At 43.8% G+C, this 23307-nt stretch overlaps 2 protein-coding genes and 1 long non-coding RNA gene across 3 annotated transcripts in view; 1 reads left to right on the forward strand and 2 right to left on the reverse strand.

Moving 5' to 3' along the window:
* The window catches only part of LOC148348872 (carotenoid-cleaving dioxygenase, mitochondrial-like), a 10752-nt gene extending 6291 nt beyond the window's left edge, over positions 1–4461 (reverse strand). Inside the window, exons 1-3 of the mRNA XM_088321375.1 lie at positions 4346–4461; positions 2779–2965; positions 2495–2706 (exon numbers count right to left, since the gene is read on the reverse strand). Of these exons, the coding sequence (XP_088177501.1) occupies positions 2495–2706; positions 2779–2965; positions 4346–4400 (454 nt within the window). The 5' untranslated portion in view covers positions 4401–4461. The remainder of the gene's footprint in view (positions 1–2494; positions 2707–2778; positions 2966–4345) is intronic.
* Positions 1–13025, forward strand: part of LOC148348870 (uncharacterized) — a 26501-nt gene extending 13476 nt beyond the window's left edge. The window contains exons 4-5 of the long non-coding RNA XR_015847461.1: positions 12391–12539; positions 12690–13025. This is a non-coding gene — a long non-coding RNA (uncharacterized LOC148348870). The remainder of the gene's footprint in view (positions 1–12390; positions 12540–12689) is intronic.
* LOC148348873 (carotenoid-cleaving dioxygenase, mitochondrial-like) lies at positions 6396–22141 on the reverse strand. The gene is made up of 12 exons (XM_088321824.1): positions 22015–22141; positions 17351–17543; positions 17067–17278; positions 16885–17000; positions 14954–15056; positions 14758–14886; positions 14535–14695; positions 14305–14472; positions 12366–12503; positions 12117–12299; positions 9747–9857; positions 6396–8358 (listed from the first exon to the last, which is right to left on the reverse strand). The coding sequence occupies exons 1-12, from the start codon at positions 22040–22042 to the stop codon at positions 8242–8244; spliced, it is 1659 nt and encodes a 552-aa protein (XP_088177950.1). The 5' UTR covers positions 22043–22141; the 3' UTR covers positions 6396–8241.
* Between the last annotated feature and the right edge of the window lie 1166 nt (positions 22142–23307).

Consider the following 23307-nt stretch of genomic DNA (forward strand, 5'->3'; position numbering starts at 1 on the left):
CGCTACGGAAGATCCACTTCCGTGTTCGGTTCACAATCCAAGTACGAGAGCGACTTGCTTCCCGCCTCCAGCGAACACTGGAGGCGGAAGCAATAACCTTCAATAACACTTGTGGTACGCTCCGCAATTGGGTCCTGTTTCTGTTCTGGTCTTTTTTGCATAAAAATGAATCACTCGTTGAGTTACGCACAATTATTTTATAATAATAATAATAATAATAATAATTTCCTTTGTATTGTCATTCTTTGTAACAATGTACACAGAACGAAATGTCGATACACCTGACCCGTTGTAGCGAGCCGATGCAGCCGCAGCCAACAGAGGGCGCCGCCATTTTACCAATTAGGTATGACTCGGCCGAAACCAATGTATTAAGAATTTCATTGGATAACCAACGTGTCAATCATTTGAATCGGTCACTATTGGCTGAAGTTATTCGGAGATAAAGGATACGTTGGCTTTTTTAGCAATACGGGCCTGTATAGGCTAATGCGGGCTGTGGACCGTGAAACAAAGCCCGCTATTGGCCGCAAAAGATGTCAGTCAAAAGTTACGAGGCTAACGGCTTTAGACATGTTTTCACTAGTCTGTTTATTTGTAAACAGGAATAATTTGAGCTAAACAGACAGCTCGCGACAAGTTACGTCCATTGATGCAGAGATTCTTTTAGGCGTATTTTTTTCTCTCTGCATTGTTGTGTGTTTTGGAGTATATATTTTACAAACTCTGATTCCCCAATGGATGTAAGGAGGCCATGGTAGCATGCGATCATCGAATTTCATGGCTGAGAGACGACCTATTTGGTAAGCAATATAGATTTACAGGTTCAGCTATCTTGTTTCAGACTGATTGGGATGTTTCTGTTTTACATGGTTATCCCATCTTGAATCCTAAAAGTTGAAGCTTTCCAATGATATGTGGAATGATGTATTTTAGTGACCGGTGACATCGCGCAGGCACCTATTTACTTCCCTTCCATCTGTCGGCCCACTGTCGGAACGTTAAGGGGTTAATACTTTTGCACATCTTGACACAGAAATATTTGCCCATTATTCCTCACAAAACAGCTCCTTTTCCTTGAGGTTTGATGGTAATCGTTTGTGCACAGCAATTTTCAGATCTTTCCGCCAATGCTCCATAGACTTGTGGTCTGGACTTTGGCCTGGCCCTTCTAACACCTTCATATTGTTATTTTTAAGCCATTCCATTGTAGAAGTCGCTTCGTGTTGAAGGTCGTTGTCCTGATGGAAGGTGAACCTGCGCCCCAATGTCAGGTCTCTTGCAGACTCCAACAGATTTTCTGCCAGAACTGTGTTCATCTGCGTCCATCTACACATCGAATAAAATGATCTTTCCGGTCCCTGCTAAAGAAAAGCAACCCTCGGGCATTGACGCTGCCACCACCATGTTTGACAGTGGGGATGGCGTATTCATGGTGATGCGCAGGGTTTCTCTTACGCCAAACGTAACTCTTGGCATTCAGCAAGTATAATTTGGGTCTCATCTGACCAGAGCACCTAGTTCCACATGTTTTTTCTGTCCCCTATGGGGTTAATAATTTTGTTCCATTTCACAATTGTGTCTCACGTGTTGTTGATCCTAATAGTTATGATATTAAAGTTTTTTTAGCGTTAAGTTTGAAGCCTGAAATGTGGCAATATGAAAAAAAGTAATAACGGGAGGCCAATATTTTCGTCAGGCACTGTCCCATAGAAGATGTATTGTATAACTCCTGCATTGACCAGAGATGGTGAAGGATTTTATACATTTGACTATAAAGGATTTTGTACGATGGAATACAAATGACATTTAATGAAAAAGATATGCACTGGCTGGGCTGTGGTGCGAGGTTAGTGCAACCTAGTGGAGAATGATGTTTACAGGAACGGCGGGAACGGGACGAAGGGCTGATAAGATAATCGGCGCGTTCAGAGCAGAAAGGCCCGATGGCATTGTTTGAGAACCGCTCTCTGCTGTTTTGAGTTGGCTTTTCTTGTTCATCTTTTCCATCAAGAAACGAGCGCACATTTTAGGGTGAATGTAGGTCCTGTTTGGTTAACGGAGTCAAATAACTCATTCAAACAATTTGGAAAACCATACATTTTCATATTTAATTCCTAACAACGGGTAGCTGCGTTTTTGCTGTTATGGACTTTTTGGACAAATTTCAACATATGACCTATTGTTTTCTTGATGTTCACCATGTTTTGTGTACTGTTACCTTAAATCTATTGCACCCTGATCATCCTGGAAAGGGGGATGACCACTTGTGAGGCCCCTTCTCAAGGTTTTTTATTTATTTCATTTTTTGGGAGTTTTCCTTGCTCGCCTGTCGGTTTCAGATCAGGTGATTGTAACCTGTGGAGTTCTTTGAGACATCTTGTGATTAAGGGCGTCATAAATAAATGAGACTTGACTATAAAAAACTGATTTGACGTCCCCTTTTTGTGAGTGTTAGTGAAAGTGAAAAATGAAGAAGATACAAATGACTCACTTAAGGGCTCAAAACGAGAGAAGAATCGCTGGAAGACGTTCTGACAAGGGTCGGGCATTTTGACCGTACCAAACTCGGACACCATGATGCGGTCCCGCTCGCGGTTCTTGGTGTAGGCCTCGCTGCGAAGGAAGCGACTGGAGTAGCTCACCCGACCGTTCTCCAGCTTGAACTTGTGGAGCATGGCCATCCCGTCGAACCAGTGGTTGAAGCTAGGCAGGATGAAGCCCAACACTTTCAGAAGAATTTCAAACCCGGACCTCGATGGGAGAAGAAGAACTCACCGAGTATCGCCGAACTCGAATTTCCCCGGGCCGTTTCTCAGCAGGCTTCCGTTGATCCAGCGGGGAACGGTCCCTTCTATCTCCGCCGGAACCGGATCGGGGGTCTCCTCCGCAGAGCAGACCAGTGGAGCGATGCTCTCCAGACCCGTTCCATCCTTTACCTCATTGTTGGCATCGTCTGCAAAGGCTAAAACCAAAAAATAATAAAGTCTCGGTAGCCTAGATGGTAGGGCGCCTGCTCGGGGACCGGGAGGTCGCTGGTTCGAGCCTCGGCCAAGTCATACCTAAGACTTACAACATCGGTACTCATTGCCTCCCTGCTTGGTGCTCGGCATTAAGGGTTGGAATTACCTGTGACCTCCCAGTTGCGGGCCTGGCGTTCGACCCTAAGGCCAACGTGCTGGTCTTCATCTACCGCTTTACATCATACACAGGGCGCACTGCACAATTGAAAGAAGATCTGTGTCACGGTTGCCCAATTGGCCCCGCCTGTGTGGCGCCGGCTGCGGCTCGTTGACTGGCTTTCCGTCTATTTAAGCTCAGTGCTCTCACTCTTCCTTTGTCAGTCCGTCAACGAACCTCTGCCCCGCAAGACGTGGGTTTTGACTCGGTCCTGTTTCCTGTTGGTATTTCTTGTTCGGTGTGGTTCCCGTTTATTTTGTCCTGTTTAAAATCGGTTTCCAGTTTTGTTCCCGTCTAGTTTGTATGTTTAATTTCGATACCCTGTTTTTATATCACTCCTGTCTGTCCCCTTGTTCAATATCGGTTTCCAGTTTTGTTCCCGTGCCTGACTCCCCATTTCCCGTCAAATAAAAGCCTTGTGTGAGAAACAACACGCAATTGGGTCCTGATCCTGTTCCAGTTCCTGACAATATGAGACTTTTACGTACGCCATATGTTCGTGAAAATATTACAAGTATTCATGGACAAAATCGGATGACCCTTTCATTTCATGGCCCTGAAGTCCCACCATTATGTGAAGTAGTACAAGGCGTGATTCAGCAGATTGGGTGTCAATAGAGGGAGAGAGACAGAGATCGAGAGAGAGAGAGAGAGAAAAAGAAAGAAAGAGCGAGCGAGAGGAAGAAAAAGAGAGAAAGAACCTGAGATACAAAAGATTAAAAGAGAAATAGATGAGGAAAAAGAGGAGGAAAGATATCAAAAGAGAAATAGAAAGTAGAGAAAGAGAGAAGGGGAAAGCAAGCAAGAGAGAAGAAGAGGAAAAAGGGAAAAAGAGCAAACGATGGTAAAAAGGCACAGAGAGAGAAAGAGACAAAAAGGAACGGAGAATGACAAAACGAGAGACGAAGAGGTTGAAAGAGAGAGATAGAGAGTGAGCGAAAAAGGGAGGAAGTGAAAGAGAGAGAGAGGGAGAAAAAAAATACCACTACAGCATCTTTGTTGGAGGCACCTGGCTTTGGCAACATCAAGTGGACACATTTCAACCTGCAGCTCGTTTTTCTCTTGCGCTTCTCTGAGCGTTGTCTAACACCCTTGATTCATACGAACGGATGCTGTTCAAATGATGAAGAAATGCAATTGATTTGGACGAATGGGAATAACTTACCTGCGACAGGTGACATGTTTGGAGAACTCCTAGAAGAACGGCAGTGAGAAGTCATCCTGGTTGAGGAAAAATGACTGTGAGCTAGCACAGCGCAGCATTTCTCCGGGCGATACGTCATTCTTTGCTGGAGGAAATCAAGTCCAGCAGGTTATTGCTTTCATTTTCGGGGAGACGACTCAGTGAGGCATATTTCCTCTTCTGTCAGCCAGATGGATTGATCACGTATAACCAGAGTTGGGTAGATGAGCAAAGTCCAGTCACTTTAGAATAATTTGACTCAGGTAGAAGTCAAAATTAGCTACCCAAATCATTACCTGTATAACCTTTATAAAAGGCACTTGGTGACAAATCTGATCAAGTACTGAGAAACTCCGTCTTGTTCCACGGGCAGACTGAGGAGATCATTTCTTCCTCATGCCATGAGGCTCTTTAACTCGGGGGAGTAAAAGCCCACATGAAACCCCACCCCCACATTTGCACATGACCCTATTTTTATGACAGTGTGTATTTTCCGTAAATACTCCATATCAACAAGTTATTTTCTGTATTTTTTATATTCTATATCTTTTATTATTTTACTTTTCAACACAAGGATACTGCTGAAAGTTGAATTTCCCTATGGGGATGAATAAAGTATCTATCTATCTATCTAGACATCTATCTAGACCTCTAAATAAATTATCTATCCACCCTATCTATCCATCTCTATCTATCTATCTCTATCTATCGATCTAGACATCCATCTAGACATCTATCTAGACATCTATCTATCTAGACATCTATCTAGACCTCTAAATAAATATCTATCTAGACATCCATCTATCTAGACATCTATCTATCTAGACATCTATCTAGACCTCTAAATAAATTATCTATCCTATCTATCCATCTATATATAGCTATCTATTTATCTAGACATCTATCTATCTAGACCTCTATCTAGACCTCTATCTAGACATATATCTATCTAAACATCTATCTAGACCTCTAAATAAATTATCTATCTATCCTATCTATCCATCTATATATATCTATCTATTTCTCTAGACATCTATCTATCTAGACATCTATCTAGACCTCTAAATAAATTATCTATCTATCCATCTATATATATCTATCTATTTATCTAGACATCTATCTATCCATCTATCTAGACAGCGATCTATCTAGACATCTATCTATGGATTTTTAAAAAAAAACAACCATTCAATCAAATCATCAAAGCCCATCCAATCAAGAATACATTCCAGTCTGTGTAATTGTAAGCTTTTGTTTGGACAGTTTGTTTGGGCGAACCCTCTGAGGTTGCCGGCTTTGTCCCACTGGTTCGTCAGCTGGCTCGATCGCGCTCGGCTTCCCACATAGCAAGGTTCTCTGGCTTCTTCTTGAGCTGACCGGCCAGAGTTTTGGTCCAGTTCTTCTTGTTAGGATAAGCCCTGAAGCTGGCCAAATTCAGACTGGCATGTACTAGCTCTGGGTTTTGGTCTCTCCTGGGAGGGGCGGACCCCCTGTGGAGGAGTTGTCACGGCAACTTTTGATGCTCAAATGCAGGCTAACGCCCCCCTCCCCAACTTCACATTCCGCCAGTATCAGACAGATAACATATCTTTGTGATTGACTGACTTAAAACACATTATTCACTTCGCATGTCTTGCCATTGTTTATATATATATATATATAATATATATTTGTGTGTGTGTGAGTAAACACAATGGTGTAACATTGAATAGTATTACAATTTAATATAAAAGATGAAGAAAAGAATACAAAAACAGCACCATGCAAATGATCTTGTTAAACATACATTTCCAAAAGTAAGTGTTTGTTACTTGCTTTTAGTGGGTTGATCACTCATACAAAAGTTATGTAGTTTTTATATATATATATATATAGAGAGAGAGAGAGAGAGAGAGAGAGAGAGAGAGAGAGAGAGAGAGAGAGAGAGAGAGAGAGAGAGAGAGAGAGAGAGAGAGAGAGAGAGAGAGAGAGAGAGAGAGAGAAGAGAGAGAGAGAGAGAGAGAGAGAGAGAGAGAGAGAGAGAGAGAGAGAGAGAGAGAGAGAGAGAGAGAGAGAGAGAGAGAGAGAGAGAGAGAGAGAGAGAGAGAGAAAATGGAGTACATCCATTGGCTAACAGAGCAGAAACGTTTTGTAAGGCATTAAGCGGTATCTTCAATTTTAGCATGCAAAAGTCACTTATTTTCACATCAGTTCGGGGTTTATTTTTCGTATTGCAAAAATGTTCACCCCCTTGTCAAAACATGTCGGTTATTGTATATATTTTAATCATACAATATTTTTAAATCTATAGCTTAATTATACTCATTACAAAGAAATAAAAATCATTTTACCCCATTGTCAGTAATTGTTTCCTATTTTTTTATCAATAATTTTATGATTTTTAAATTCAAATGATAACATAATTACACGAAAAAATACACTTGATAATATATATTTATTCTACCCAATTGTCACAAAATGTTGCTTTTTATTTTTTCTCCAAATGTTATCATTTTTTTACTTTTATAACTACTTTATACTCCTTTTCTTTATCAATCTACACTTTTTTCCCTGACATTAAAAAATATTATTTTTCTATTCGTTATGGTTTTTTTTCATGATTGTTTCTTTCATTCACTTCTCTTTTCATGATTATTTTTATTGTTATTTCTGTGATACTTTGTGATATCAGGTTATGTGTATTTGCACTGTAAATAATGATATTTCTCATTGATCGCTGCTATCACAATTGCTGCCTACTGGCTTTTTATATTGTGTTCAGTTTTGTATACTGAGATATCTTTTTTGAGCACATTGGTCATTGAAATACTTTTGTATTCTGTATTACGAAAATTGTTTGTCTTTAAGTGCACTATCTTGGGGGAGCTCTAAATTTGATTGACGCTTTGTGTAATGACAATTAAGGCATTCTATACTGATCTGTTCTGTCCTATTTTATGCTGTTCTGTTCTGATCAATTCTATTCTATTTACTGTATTCTGTTCTGTCCTATTCTATGCTGTTCTGTTCTATTTTATTCTATTTACTGTATTCTGCCTTGTCCCGTCCTGTCCTGTCCTATTCTATTCTATTCTATTCTTCCATCCATCCATCCATCCATCCATCCATCCATTATCTGTACTGCTTATCCTCAGTAGGGTCGCAGAAGTGCTGGAGCCCATCCCAGCCATCTTCGGGCAGTGGGCAGGGGACACCCTGGACTGGTTGCCAGCCAGTCGCAGGGCACACAGAGACAGACAATTCGCTTGCTCATTCACACTTAGGGACAATTTGGACCGGCCGATTAACCTGACATGCATGTTTTTGGAATGTGGGAGGAAACCGGAGTGCTCGGAGGAACCATGCAAACTCCGCACAGGAAGTCCGGTCGCTGGATTTGAACCCATGACTTCAGAACTGTGCCGCACACGCACTAACCACTGCGCCGCCGTGCTCTGTTCTATTCTATTCTATTCTATTCTATTCTATCTACTGTATTCTATTTACTGTGTTCTATTTACTGTATCCTGTTCTGTTCCGTTCTGTTCTCTTCAATGTTCTCTTCTGTTCTATTATCTTGGTGGAAAATATTTCTCTAAGGGATTTCTCTATTTGACCACTAGATGTCGTTGTACTAAAAAAAAAAAAAACACATTTGGATCTTTTGCTCATTGATTTTTTTTTTTACGGAGAGCAAAATGATATACTGCTTATTATATGCGTCATTTTTCTCATTTAGAATTATTTTTACTGGAATGTTCAACTCGATTGTACTTTGAAATAGTCAACGTTGTCTGTTCCTAGCATTTACGAGCCTGTTTTGAGTGTCGATGACGTGAAAATCCGTCTTTTGGCACCGAACGAATATAAAAAGTAAAAAGGAACTATCTTTGCTTCCTTCAAGCAGAAGGACTGAAGACACCGTGGAAGCCGTAGGGCAAATTGACGGGCACGTTGGCTCTTCCCAATTCCTCGAAGCTTGCGGCGTTCAGAACCAGCAGGAATGTTGCTTTATCCTGCTAACATCAAATACAATTTAAGATAATCGTCCGACAGCAGTAAAAAGTAAAATTATTTAAATCAAATCTGAAAAAGGAAACATTGGTTTTTTTCACATTTTTCTAAGGGTAGGTTAAGGCGTTTCAGTTTACAACACTAAAACCTTTGCCCAATTTTTAGACCTTATGATAGAGTTGTAAATGTTTGACTTTGTTTTCCAGAAGTCAATGACTGTGCACACCTGCGCATAATAATCGAGTGTAAAAACGGTTACATTTGCGCACGTTCATTTTCGGGTCTGATTTTAATTACTTTGGGAATTTCATTGACTAACCAATGTGTCAATCAACATTTGAATTTATTAACATTTGAATAATAACAATTAGCCCCGAATCACTACAGAGCTAGATAACACAGGAAAAATGCATTCGATTGTATCTGATCATCACACTATTTTTACTCACAATAACACGTTGTACAACATTGTTCTGGCTGAACTCTTTCCCATAATACCCCATTACAGCATCATACAACGTGGCACCATGAGTAAAAATAGTTTGATGATGGGACAGAATTGAAAGCATTTTCCTTAGTCATCTAGTGTATTAGTGTGTGTCTCGTGGTTAGGATTCCGTGCTCTCCTTGCAGAGATCTGGGTTCGATTCCTATTGCATCCTTTGCAGAGAAAATTCGATCGGCATTATTTGTTGACTCATCAATCATTGCTCAATTACAGTGAATTTACTACCATGAAACATTAGTATAAGTACACCCAAACTTTGAGATTTTTTTGGTGTATACTTGAATAAATATAAGAAAAAAAAAAGATTAGTGCAACCAAAAACGATTGCTGAAAAGAACAAGGAAGAATATAAACTACGGGGATTTAACATTTTTTGACCAGCCTATCACAAGATATTTTGTCTTTTGGAGTACCCTGAGCAGCAAGATGGTGGGCAATTATGTCAGTTCTCTTGAGGTGACCCTCGCGTTATGCAGAATAAATACACTTTTCTCGATCTACGTGTTTTTAAAACGAGTGCACGGTTATATGATAGTTCATGTAGTTTTGCTAAATCTTTATACAGAACTTTTTATTTATCACAATAATAATGATAAACAATACATTTCGTACTTTAATATAATTCCACCGTCTCCCTCTGCCTTCTGCATCCACCCACTAACTCCACTGAACCAGCTCAAGGCACATCACACCAAAGACAGATCAAAATGTAGTGTTATTTGATCATGAGGAGTACTCACTATATACAATTGTATCAGGTCATTTGAATGTTTGTAGCTGGGGTACTGAGGGTTTGGGACGCTAGGTTGGTGTACCCCGACAATTTGGGGGATCTGGTGTAAATGGTCAAAAAACGTTTCCTCCTAGAATGTGGAATTTGACCTGCGAAGGAGAGAGAACCACGGAGAGGATGATGCCGTCGTCCTCCTCCACGGCGTCGGGCGAAGGCACAAAAACCGGTTCGGATGGAAAGAGGCCCTTTTGGTGCCACGCCTAAAATCACATTTTCAGAAAAAGCGTCAAATGGAATTAGCACCTGAAACGTTTTTTTACACCGCTGGAATTTTCTCAAAAGGCGCACTCAAATCGAAAAAGCCCATTGGCTCATTTTATTTTAGTGTATTTTCAAAGGAGTCGGACATATTTTGGAACTTTGTTACTCTGGCGCCATCTGCTGGCTTCAAATCATTCGTGCTGCGCGTGCACGTACGTGCATTTCTTAGACACGCTTGAAAAAACTCTTATTCATTCTTATCGGGGTTTGGAGTCTATGAAAAGGCTTTTTCATTTTTCATTTTCATGCTACACCAGGGGTCGGGAACCTATTGTCACGGTTGCCATGGCGCCCAATTGGCCCCGCCCGTGGGGCGCCGGCTGCGGCTCATTGACAGATCGGCTTTCTGTCTATTTAAGCTCAGTGCTCTCATTTTTCCGTTGTCAGTCCGTCAACGAACCTCTGCCCCGCAAGACGTGGTTTCTGACTCGGTCCTATTTTCCTGTTGGTATTTCCTGTCCGGTACTGTTCCTGTTTATTTTGTCCTGTTAAATATCGGTTTTCAGTTTTGTTTCCGTCTATTTTCGTCCTGTTTATTATTCTCTCCAGTTTTCGTTCCTGTCTTGTTTGTCCTGTTTCATTATCAATCTTGTCTGTCCTGTCCCATATCTGCTCGGGCAATTGGAATCAATCTCGTCGGCCTCTGGCTTCCTATCATTTCACGCCAGACTACTGCCTAACGTGCATGACTCCCCATTTCCCCTAAAATAAAAGGCTTGTGTGAGAATGTTGTGCGTTTGGGTCCTGATCCTGTTCAGTTTCCTGACATATATATGGCCCGCGAGCCATACATTTCTCTTTTCATGAGTACATAATGGCTCCGAATTTGTGCATTTACTTATTGAATTGTTAGATTGTCGCATGTGCGAAGCTGAGACCTTTACCATGAAATATTGTGTCAAGTATTTATATATTTGAGTGAACTTCCAGGAAAGGTTTTCATACATTAGTCTGGTTTGTGAATTCGCTATGTGGATTGAGTGTTTTCCAGACAGTTTCTTGATTTTGTATCTGGGTCAAATGTTTATTGGCTGAAATGGTTTTCCCACTGCGCCCTATCTGCTTTTTTTTTGCACTTTTTTCACAGCTGTTCAGGGCGGAACACCTTTTGGTTTCGAGGAATGGGGGCTGGAGAGTAATATCCTGCTCATCCCTACCCAATGTAGCATGAGAATGCTAGAAGTAAGAAAAGGCCAATCGCCAACTTAAAACACCTCGAAAGATGCAAAAAGAAGGTTATTAGAGCGCGTCTAAGAAATGCATGTACTTCCACGCGCAGCATGAACGAGCCGACTGAGGCTGCAACGATCACATAAGCCGGGAGATGGCGGCAGGGAGTGACAAAATTCCAAATTCCGTACGGCTCCCTCGAAGCATCTTTTGGGGAGTCGGTATGGCAAGGATGCAAGCAGTCGACCGATATGTTTTTTCAGGTTCATTTTTCCATAATGGACCCTTTAAGAGAGAAGTGACGTCAGAGAGGAGGGGAGGTGGGGAAGTTCGGCTCTTAGTCCGTAGCATGAATAAGTGAATGAACGAATGAATAATCTTTGACTACACATAGGGGCGTTACATCCCGGGGCACGTCAGGGAGTCGACGCTCTTTGCACTGTTTGGAGTCGGAAGAAGCTTTTGCGACAGTGGCTCCGCCCCTGATGCTTATCCAATCAGAAGGCGCGGGGAGAGAGGAGGGGAGGAGCAACGGAGAGAGAGTTGTGCTGCTTTAGAGAGCGTAAATATCGGGCCGGTCGAATGAAAAAAAAAAAACGCCGATACCGATATCCGTCAAATTCCTGAATATCGTGCTAATAATCGGCCCGTCCGACCATCAGCTTGTCCGATCACCGGGCCCGTCCGATCATTGGGCCCGTCTGATCATTGGGCCCGTCCGATCATCGGCCCGTACGATCATTGGGCCCGTCCGATCATCGGCCCGTACGATCATTGGGCCCGTCTGATCATTGGGCCCGTCCGATCATCGGCCCATCCGACGTTTGGGCCCGTCCGATCATCGGGCCCGTCTGACCATCGGGCCTGCCTGACCATCGACCCGTCCGACCAGCGGGCCCGTCCGATCTTCGGGCCCGTTCGATCATCGGGCCCGTCCGATCTTTGGGCCCGTCCGAGATAATTAAGCGCATGATGACTATTCGGATGACAACGCTGCATTTCATCTTGGGAAAAAAAATCCCACCCACCTTCAGGGTCTTGTCTCGGAGGTCCACCTTGAGAAGCGAGTCCCCGAACATGTGCCTGAATCCGCAACCGTAGAAATAGCGATAAGGTTTGGTGTTGTATCGCTCGTAGTTGATGCGGGGGAACTCCAGGCCCCCGTACTGGGAGAGCTCGTCTCCGTGGAGATCCTCGGGTTGGCAGAACACCTGATGACAAAAGGGGGGGGGGGGTTGAGTCGCCGTTGTCGAGGGGGGGCCGGCATGAATTCTGACCCTGACGTCGTTGTTTTTGACACAGGTGGCTTTGCTGAGAGGACGCGCGTTGAGGTTCTTCTCGGTGGGCGTGTCTCGGCTCAGGTGGAGCGGCAGGACGAAGCGACGGGGGAAAGCTCTGGTCATGCTGTTGTACACCTGCGCGGGGAAAAAAAACAAACCTCTTCAAAAAAGGTTTGCAAATGCAGTATTATGTCGATTTAGAATCAGAATTGTCTCTGTTGTCAAACATTCATGATGTTTTTTTGTGAAATTGTTCACCATTTGAACTCAATGCGACATGTATCCGGTCTCCTGTGACTTCTATGCATTTCCGAATGCCAGCATGTCCCGCTTGCACGGAAGAGGACGCGTCACGTTTGCGAAATCACTCATGGATGCTAATGCGCTAGCGAATCTAGCAATTTGTAAGTTATTATTGTTAGGGCTTTCATTTTTCCACCTGGACCAGGACTACAGTGGCTCAGGAACTTCCAGCAGATTATAATGAAAGTAATGGATTGTTGACATGATGGTAGTTTGAGCTTTCAGAAAGTAACTCTGAAAGTGAACCTTTTTCATGGAGATTTAGCAAAGCTGTTCCGGTAAAAAAATGTAAGTGCCATACTGTTTTTCACCAGCTGTTTAAAAAAAAAAGAAGATAATTATCCATGTGTTTTACTTTGAAATCAGTACTGATATAAACCACAACAAAACTCTGTTTTGCTCCTGCTGTATTTTTAAATACGCACACTTTTAAGCGTGTCTGTGCCGCAAGCAGAGGGCACCCGAGCCTTATCGTACAATGCGCCCTGTGTAGTGTTAAATACAGAAATAGAACCGGCCACAGTGATGACGCCTTTAAACTCTGTATTTTTTTCCCAGTTTAGTGTAATTGTATATATTTTTTCACATATTTTTTGTGTTTGTGTAATTACATTTGTAAAAGGCATGTTTTCGGCCACCTATGAATATTTCTTGAACCCATGCTAGTCAAAAAGAGACAAAGTTGCTCATAAGACACCTAATAAGTTTATTCTATTTTTCCTATTGGACACCTCCAAAGGAGTTTGCATTGGATGCCAGTTTGTTATTTGGACTGTTATCTGTTGTTTGCTGCTTTCACTATTACGCACTGTTTGCATCATTGTCATTATTGGCCAATCGTGTACCTGTTCTTTGATATCCACACCCGTTGTGCATGAATCTGGTTTCTTTACTTAAAAAGAAAGGCTCAGAGAAAAGCTTTTAGAACAGTTGGTTGGAATTTCTTATCTAAGATTGCTCTCTCCCCATGTTCAAAATCCATTGATCTCTTCTCTTCTTATTTTGAATGTCTACAAACTGTCATGAACCAGAACAGGATCAAGACCCAAACGTGTGACGTTACTCACACAAGCCTTTTATTTTACGGGAAATGGGGAGTCATGCACAATAGGCAGCAGTCTGGCGTGAAATGATAGGAAGCCAGAGGCAGACGAGATCGATACCAATTGCCCGAGTTGATATCGGACAGATGGGGTTGATACCGGACAGGACAGGACAGACATGATAGATAATCAAACAGGATATCGAAAATAAACAGGACAAACTAGAGGGGAACAAAACTGGAAACTGGAACGGGAACAATTCCGAACAGGAAACAGGACCGAGTCAGAACCCACGTCTTGCGGGGCCGAGGTTCGTTGAGGGACTGACAAAGGAAGAGTGAGAGCACTGAGCCTAAATAGACGGAAAAGCCAATCTGTCAATGAGCCGCAACTGGCGCCGCACGGGCGGGGCCACTTGGGCGCCATGGCAACCGTGACACAATATTTACACCCCACTTGTAAATTGGCCCCATCATTTTATAAATCAGAGATCACCAAAGAGTACCACTCGGCTTCAAAAAGGAATAGTCGTATTGTTCAAAACCTAGGAAAGAAGAAACACTTCAAAGTCCAGTTTTCAGTGTCCTGACCTGATCCAGGGCTTCTCCCGACTTGCGCAGGTTTTGGAGGGAGTAAATATCCAAGGCTTGGCCGTCGTCCGAACAGCACAGGTCCAGAACCAGGAAGCCGTCTTCTTCAAAGGCGTTGATCTGATGGAAGTTGGAGAAAGCTTTGGCGTAGAACTTCACCGGGCTGGCCTGCGGAAAGCGGGAACGTCTCAAACTTTGAACCAACGAGGTCTTAAAACCGTCGGCCTCGCCTCGCCGGTGTCTTTGTGGATGAGATGGAAGACGGTCTCCAGTTTGGGGTCCCAGTAAACGGCGTCGGAGAAGGCCTTCCCCCGCATTTTGCAGGTGAGGATCTTCATCAGGTCGATTTTGATGGGTTGCTCGATGAACACCACGTAGTTCTGAGACATGGCTGGAGGAACGAGGAGGACGCCGGGATGAAAGCGGGCCGACCGGGTCACGGCGATGACTTACCGAAGCTGTGGTAGTAAGAAGGTTTGGATTTGCTGGCGGGCGCGATGGAGCAGAGGACAGTGGCGCCTTGCAGGGTGTCGTCCGGGTTCGACTTCTCGGGAGGGACTCGGATGATGTTGTAGGCGGTTCCTGCCGAAGGAGGAGGAGAGGTTTGACTTTGCGAGACGATTTGGACAGGTGAGAAGAGCAAACTCACCTTTTCCCCCGTAGGAGTTTCCCATGTTGTAGCAAGTGCCGTCCGCTTCGTAGTGAGGGTGGGCGGTGGCTCCGTTCACGGCCACAAATTTGCTCCAGTCCACCTACAAGGCAAAACAGAACAGGATTAGGACCCAAACGCATGGCGTTCTCACACAAGCCTTTCATTTTACAGGAAATGGGGAGTCATGCACGTTATACAGCGGTCTGGCGTGGAAAGACAGGAAGCCAGAGACCGACGAGATCGATTCCAATTGCCCGAGTCGATACCGGATGGGATAGATAATGAGACAGGATATCGAAAATAAACAGGACAAACAAGACGGGAAAACTGGAGAGATATTAAACAGGACAAAAATAAACGGGACTAATACCAGACTGGAAAATACCAAGAGGAAAACAGGACCGAGTCAGACCCCACATCTTGCGGGGCAGAAGTTTGGTGACGGACTGACCAAGGAAGAGTGAGAGCACTGAGCTAAAATAGACGGAAAGCGCACCTGTCAATGAGCCGCAGGTGGCGCCACACAGGCAGGGCCAATAGGGCGCCATGGCAACCGTGACAAAAATATACAGTAATCCCTCGCTGTATCACGCTTTACTTTTCAGGGTTTCGATACTTTCTGGATTTTCACTAAACATAGTGTTCTGCAGCAGACCACACACAGCAATTGCCATCACAGAGGCAAGGGGCGGAGGGCTTTGCGTGTGTGTGCCGTGACTGTCGGTGAGCACGACTGCGATAGGCTGGTTTTTGCTGTCAGTCACCCAAAACAAACTGCAAAGCAAAGCTGACAGCTACTATTTTAGCGGCTCGTTCCATTATTAGAAATTTTTCAATTAAATTAGACTCTGCGGAAAGTCAAAAGAGCGCAAAGAAATTTTGGGGTGCTCCGTCGATTGTGACCGGGTCTGGGAAGAGATGGGGCATCGGGAGAGAAAGCGATAGCAGAGGCGCCACAGGTCTTGCCTAGGCTACTTAAGTACTCATACAAGCCACCGCTGCCTAGCCTGTATCTCCGATCCATTACTAATGAAATGGATGACCTGGAGCTACAACTCGCGTGGAACGGCTACATCAGAATGCAGAACACAATGACCGTAGCAAATTTGTGAAGTAGCGAAACTGTGAAAAGTAAGCCGCTGTATAGCGAAGGATTACGGTATACTAACTTGACTCTTGTCACGGTTGCCATGGCGCCCAATTGGCCCCGCCCGTCTGGCGCCAGTTGGGGCTCGTTGACAGATTGGCTTTCTGTATGTTTAAGCTCAGCGCTCTCAATTTTTCCTTGTCAGTCTGTGAACGAACCTCTGCCATGCAAGACATGGGTTTCAACTCTCTTCCTGTTGGTATTTCCTGTCCGAAATTGTTCCTGTTCATTTTGTCCCGTTTAATTTCGGTTTCCAGTTCGTTTCCGTTTATTTTTGTCCTGTCTATTATTTTCTCCTGTTTTCTTTCCTGTCTAGTTTCTCCTGTTGATTTTCGATATCCTGATTCATGATCTGTCCTGTCCATTCTGGTATCGACCCCATCTGTCCGATATCAACTCGGGCAATCGGTATCGATCTCGTCGGCCTCTGGCTTCCTATCGTTCCACGCCGGACTGCTGCCTAACGTGCATGAGTCCCCATTTCCCGTAATATAAAAGGTTTGTGTGAGTAACGTCACGCGTTTGGGTCCTGATCCTGTTCTGGTTCATGACAACTATATTCTTAATGCTTTTTACTGGAAAATAAGAAATCTTATTTTAATACCGTATTCGGTTGAAACAATTCTAAATAGAAAGAAAGCATATGCTTAAAATCAGCGATATTATCTGACAAAGCAGATGGCCGAAAACGATGCCCTTTTAAATGCTATTTGTTTATTTGACCATCGATTTTAAACCAATGATAATTCTGCATTTTGAAACTTCATACGAGGTTAGGTACCTGCTCAAGCGTTTCAAGGTTCTCCGGGTTCACTTTGTGCATCAGGTTGGTTTCTGTACTGACATAGTAGTCTCCCTTGTACTTCATAAAGTTGACATTTGCGTTGTCTGTGGGCTCTGAAATAGAAATATATACATATCATCTCCTAGACTTGGAAGTCACATCCACGTGTTGATACTTACTCATCATTTCAAAACGAGAGAAGAATCGCTGGAAGACGTTCTGACAAGGGTCGGGCATTTTGACCGTACCAAACTCGGACACCATGATGCGGTCCCGCTCGCGGTTCTTGGTGTAGGCCTCGCTGCGAAGGAAGCGACTGGAGTAGCTCACCCGACCGTTCTCCAGCTTGAACTTGTGGAGCATGGCCATCCCGTCGAACCAGTGGTTGAAGCTAGGGAGGATGAAACCCAAAACTTTCAGAAGAATTTCAAACCCGGACCTCGATGGGAGAAGGAGAACTCACCGAGTATCACCGAACTCGAATTTCCCCGGGCCGTTTCTGAGCAGGCTTCCGTTGATCCAGCGGGGAACGGTCCCTTCTATCTCCGCCGGAACCGGATCGGGGGTCTCCTCCGCAGAGCAGACCAGTGGAGCGATGCTCTCCAGACCCGTCAGTCTTGTAGAGTTTCCTTCCTTCATCTCATTGCTGGCATCTCCTTCACAGAAAAAAACATTGATTTCATCTATAATTTCTTGACAAATAGAAGAATAAAACAAAAACAAAAATCAACTTATCGTTCATTTGATTGGCTCCCTGTCCCTACTTAAACCCATTCCTGTAACTCCCCTGTTGTCAGTCTGTCTGCAAACCTCTGTGTATACAAGGCAAACCTTTTTTCGACCCTGACTCCCAACTGTCCCGTTTTTGCTCCCGTCTGTCTCCGCCTACGACCCGTTTTGATCCCGACCACGTCTGCTCTCCCGTTCTGTCTTACGACTCGTTTCCGACCACGCCTTGCTCTCCCAGTCCCGGCTACCGACCGTTTTTTCCGTCCTTGACACCGCCATCGCTCGCTACGGAAGATCCACTTCCGTGTTCAGCTCACAATCCAAGTACGAGAGCGACTTGCTTCCCCCGTCCAGTGAGCATCGGATCTCGGGCGCTGCCCTTCCTCTTTCTTTCAATGAAATTGTGAGAAAATGTTACGCGATTGGGTCTACTCTTTGTGCCTGAGGAAATTCAAGATTAACTGACCAAAAATACTGAAATGACTGAAAGAACATATGGCTTTATTGATAATAATATATATTTGTACGTTTCCGGAAGGTTCAATTAGGTTTACTAGACTATATGTGTAAAATGTTTCAAATTCTAATTGTCTGTTGCCATATTTTTCTCATGATTACTGATTAGTATCACCTGTGCCCACTCCTTTGCTGCGGGCTTGCTGATTGGTTCCCTGCCCTTTTTTAAGCCCAGTCCTGCCACTCTCCGGTTGTCAGTCCGTCAGCAAACCTCTGTTGTTACAAGGCAAGCATTTTTGACCCTGACTCCCGCCTGTGACATTTTTGCACCCGTTTTTCCACCTGCCCGTTCTCCCCGTTTGTCTCCGGCTACGACCTGTTTTCGATCCCGACCACGTCTGCTCTCCCGTCCCGGCTTACGACCCATTTTTGATCCCGACTACGTTTTTGCTCTCCTGTTCCGGCTATCGACCAGTTTTTCCGTCCCTGACACCGCCATCTCCCGCTCCGGAAGATCCACTTCCGTATTCGGATCACAATCTGGTTGCGTGAGCGACTTGCTTCCCGCGTCCAGCTTCCTCTCTCTATGTCAACAAACTTGTGGTTATCGCTACGCATCTGGGTCCTGATTCTGATCTGGTCGTGACAATTTTGTCCATTTGACTTTGGCCCCCCTGTTTTACAAAATTGAAGTTATTCGTTAGTATGTTTAGAAATAATAATATGCTTTAAGTCACAAGATACATTTTTACATTGTTCTCCTTATTACTCTCTAGCAGTAATCCAGTCCATAAAAACCGAGACAAACAAAATATTTGACATGTCAATTGAAAAGTATTGATATCATTTAATGTAGATCTATGACCGCCACACGTCCCAATTTCTTCTCCAGGGACATCACCACCCTAAACAAGTGCACAAGACTAAAAACGATATCTATCGTGCCCATTTATAGAAAATGAGTAGTTATTTCTTATTTCTAGACTTATTTTGGATACCACGGTTGCCATGGCGCCAGCTGCGGTTCATTGACAGATTGGCTTTCCGTCTATTTAAGCTCTGTGCTCTCACTCTTCCTTTGTCAGTCCGTCAACGAACCTCTGCCCCGCAAGATGCGGGTTTTAATGTCCTGTTTCCTGTTGGTATTTCCTCTCCGGTGCTGTTCCCGTTTGTTTTGTCCTGTTGAATATCGGTTTCCAGTTTTGTTCCTGTCTAGTTTGTCCTGTTGAATTTCGATATCCTGTTTTGATATCGATCCTGTCTGTTTACACGTGCTATGTCTTATCTAGCAGCACGGCGGCGCAGTGGTTAGCGCTTGTGTGACACAGTTCATGTCTTGGGAACCTCCTGTGTGGGTTCAAATCCAGCTCCAGGCTTCCTGTGCGGAGTTTGTATGTTCTCACCGTGCTTGCGTGGTTTTCCTCCGGGCACTCCGGTTTCCTCCCACGTTTCAAAAACATGCATTTCAGGTCCAAATTGTCCCTAGGTGTGAATGAGCGAGCGAGTTGTCTCTCCCCGTGTGCCCTGCGATTGGCTGGCAACCAGTTCAGGGTGTCCCCTTCCCACTGCCCGATGATTGCTGGGATGGGCTCCAGCACCCCCGCGACCCTAATGAGGATAAGCGGTGTAGCTAATGAGATGAGAGATGTCTTATCTAAACAATATCCACTAGGTTATTATCGAGAAACCAATCTTAATTCTAAACGAGATCGGATGTGGTCCAAGCGAAGAAAGGAGGGCCCGACAAGACCCAGTGGGACCTCGTTTCCAGTCTTCCCAACAAACGAAGAATATCGAGGGTCGGTTGCGGAAGGTTCACTGAAAACCAAATGGGATGAAGAGAAAAATGCATTTGGTTTTTGAGCACTGACTCACGTGTGTTGTTTTCCAGACAACTCCCAAAGCAATCTGAATTCCATTTCAAGACACTTTGGGTGCCAACGCTTTTCTTAAAGGGACAGCGTGTATTGTTCAGCACATCCTCGTCGTAAAAAACTTTCGACTTGAATTCATTGAGCAACAATATTGCAAAAATACATGAAGTATCGTGTCATCATCCATCCATCCATCCATGATCTGCACCGCTTATCCTCGGTAGGGTCGTGGGGGTGCTGGAGCCCATCCCAGCTATCTTCAGGCAGTGGGCAGGGGACACCCTCAACTGGTCTCAGGGCACACAGGGACAGACAATTAGCTAGCTCATTCACACCTAGGGACAATTTGGACGGGTCAATTCACCTGACATGCATGTTTTTGGAATGTGGGAGGAAACCCACGCAAGCACGGGGAGAACATGCAAACTCCACACAGGAGGATTCGATCCCATGACCGCAGAACTGTGCCGCACACGCGCTAACCACTCAGCCGCCATAATTGTGAAATTCTCATTAATTTGACATAACATGAATGGAGCCGATTAAACGGTGTGTTATCTTGCTGCTACGCATACGCAAAAATCTTAAAATCGCTGGACAAAAAAAGAAGGTAAAATGGTGCCTGTTCGTATTCTTCCTTTTGCTTTTTAGCACTCGTTTCCGGTTGTACCGCCCACTACGGTGACATCTAGAAATCAAATATTACTAATACATTTATTGTTTGTTTTTAATATCTGTCACGGTTGCCATGGTGCCCAATTGGCCCCCGCCGTGGGCACCAGCTGGAGCTTGTTAACAGATTGGCTCCCTGTCAGTATTGAAACTCTGTCCTGGCAGTCCACTTTTGTCGGTCCGTCTGCGAATCTTCGTTTTTACACGGCAAGCCCTTTTTTTTTTGCCCGTCCTGTGTTTTTGCTCTTGTTTTTCTCCCGCTACGATCTGTTTGATCTCGACCACGGCTACTTTCCACTCCTGGTTTTCGACTTTTTTCCGTTCCCGATACCGCCATGGCTCGCCACGGAAGTCTCTCATCCGCGGCTGAGCAACCTACTCCCCGCGACCAACGCGAGTGTGCGCTCCTTTCCCTTCTCCCCAATAAAACTGTGAGTAACGTTACGCGAGTGGGTCCTGTTTCCTGTCCTTACCCTGACCGAGGGCTTTTAGAGCAGGTTGGAATTCATCATCTGGGGTTTGGGCTCCCCCCTGTTCTCTTTGCAAGTTCCATTGATGTCTTTTCTCCTTATTTTGAGTGTCTACTCTAACTATAAACTCAAGAATGACACTAACATTGCCATTATGAGTTGAATGTTTGGTCTCTGTGCCTTGCAATCTCTATCAAGTAAGTAAGTAAGTATTCTAAGTATGTATTATAAGTATGTATTATAAGTATGTATTCTAAGTATGTATTCTAAAGTATGTATTCTAAGTAAGTATTCTAAGCATGTATTCTAAGCTAGTATGTATTCTAAGTATGTATTTTAAGCAAGTATGTATTCTAAGTATGTATTCTAAGCAAGTATGTATTCTAAGAATGCATTCTAAGTGAGTAAGTATGTATTCTAAGTAAGTATTCTAAGTAGGTATGTATTCTAAGTAAGTATGTATTCTTGGTATGTATTTTAAGCAAGTATGTATTCTAAGTATGCATTCTAAGTAAGTAAGTATGTATTCTAATTAAGTATTCTAAGTATGTAAGTATTCTAAGTAAGTATGTATTCTAAGTAAGTATGTATTCTTAGTGAGTAGGTAAATAAGTGTTCTAAGGTGTACTACAGCATTGCCTTTTGTAATATGATGCCCTCGCATTTCTTTCAAATGTTGGCACCGGAAGACAAGTCACCATAGGCAAATCATCCCCATAATTAGCTTACAAACTCATGCACGAGAAAAAAATCCAAATGCGCTTTCTTCATGAAGCGCATTCCAGCGAGGCGAGCAAACCGTCCGGAATGCGATCCTCGCCAGAATCCTCATCCCGGTCGCAGTATTTCATAACCGCCGCAGATCAAAACGAGAAAACGGCTCCGGTGGTGGTGACGTCACCCGAGCGGCTTATAAAGCGTCTCACCTGCGCTGTTGACGGGACAGGACGCCATCTCCGCCGAGTCGCGCGATCATCCGCGCCACGAGTGTCCCTAGCGGGCGCGGAGGAGGTTATGTAACCGGCAGCTTTTACGTAATCCGCCGAAGCCCGCGTCCGCGTAAGGCGATGCCGCGGCCGGCGCGCGCACGGCGGAGGAGGATGCGCGCATTCACACGGTGTCCTCTTTCCATTTGATTTTCAAGCTATTGAACTATTTGTGTGTCTGAAGAATAGAATTCTATTTTACCTTCTAATCCAAATATAAATACACAAATGCTAAATGGTCTGCATTTCTTATAGCGCTTTTCAAGTCAATTCTGACCTCCCAAAGCGCTTTACAATCTGTTTTACACTTAAAAAGAGAAAGAAACAGAGAAAAATAAAACGAGAGAGAAAGAAGGTAAGAGAAATCAAAGAGAAAGCGTGAGAGAAAGAGAGCACAATAGAGAATAGAGAAAAAAAAGCCAGACAAATAAAAGATAAAGAAATGAAGAGCAAAGTGAGATGGAGAGAGAAAGAATAAGAAAAGGAAAAAAGACAGCGAGAGAAAGAAAGGGAATGAGGAGATGAGAAAAAAGAGAAAGAAATATAAATAGGAAGACAGAGTGGGTGAGACAGAAAGGGAAAAAAGAGAGAAGATCATGAGCAAGAGAAAGAGTAAAAAGAGTGAAAGAAAAAGAAATATAGAGAAAAAAAAGAGGAAGAAAGAGGGGGAGAGAACAGGGGAGAGCATGTTGGTTTAAGATCAGGTCATTGTGTCATTGTAATCCTGTGCAGTCCTTTGAGACATTTTTGTGATTAAGGGCGTCAGAAAGAAATTTGACTTGACTTGGGAGAGAGGAAAGGGAAATACAACAGTTGCTTTGCTATTCTAACGACAACTCATTTTTCTCTTGCGCTTCTCTCAGATTTGTCTTGTGGACCGGACACTTTGCAGGTTCTCAACTAGCAGCTTGGTGAAGTCGTACCCGCAAATCACATAGATACAGAAAAGGGAAGAAAAGCGGTCCGTCTGCGAACCTCAGTGTATACTAAGCAAGCCTTTTTTTGAGCCCGACTCCCACCGGTGCCGTTTTTGCTCCCGTCTGCCTGCGGCGACGACCTGTTTTGATCCTGACCACCTCTGCTCCACGTGATGTTAATTCTATCAATACTTTTGAAATAACGATTATTCTCTTTAAACAAACCCACATTTGATAAATACAGTCATTCTAAAATGTCTGTCACTAATTCAGACTGAAGTGAAGGACCATGGGTAAAATTCACAGCACGCTACTG

This window comes from Urocampus carinirostris, chromosome 17, assembly GCF_059441175.1.
Source record: "Urocampus carinirostris isolate Australia breed hairy pipefish chromosome 17, RoL_Ucar_1.0, whole genome shotgun sequence".
NCBI classification, from domain to species: domain Eukaryota; kingdom Metazoa; phylum Chordata; class Actinopteri; order Syngnathiformes; family Syngnathidae; genus Urocampus; species Urocampus carinirostris.

Coding starts and splice junctions, on each gene's coding strand:
- LOC148348873 (XM_088321824.1), bottom strand. CDS start 22,042: ATGGCGTCCTGTCCCGTCAACAGCGCAG. Junction 17,001..17,066: donor CTCTCGTTTTGAAATGATGA/GTAAGTATCAAC, acceptor TTTCTATTTCAG/AGCCCACAGACAACGCAAAT. Junction 12,504..14,304: donor CGGGAGAAGCCCTGGATCAG/GTCAGGACACTG, acceptor TTCCCCGCGCAG/GTGTACAACAGCATGACCAG.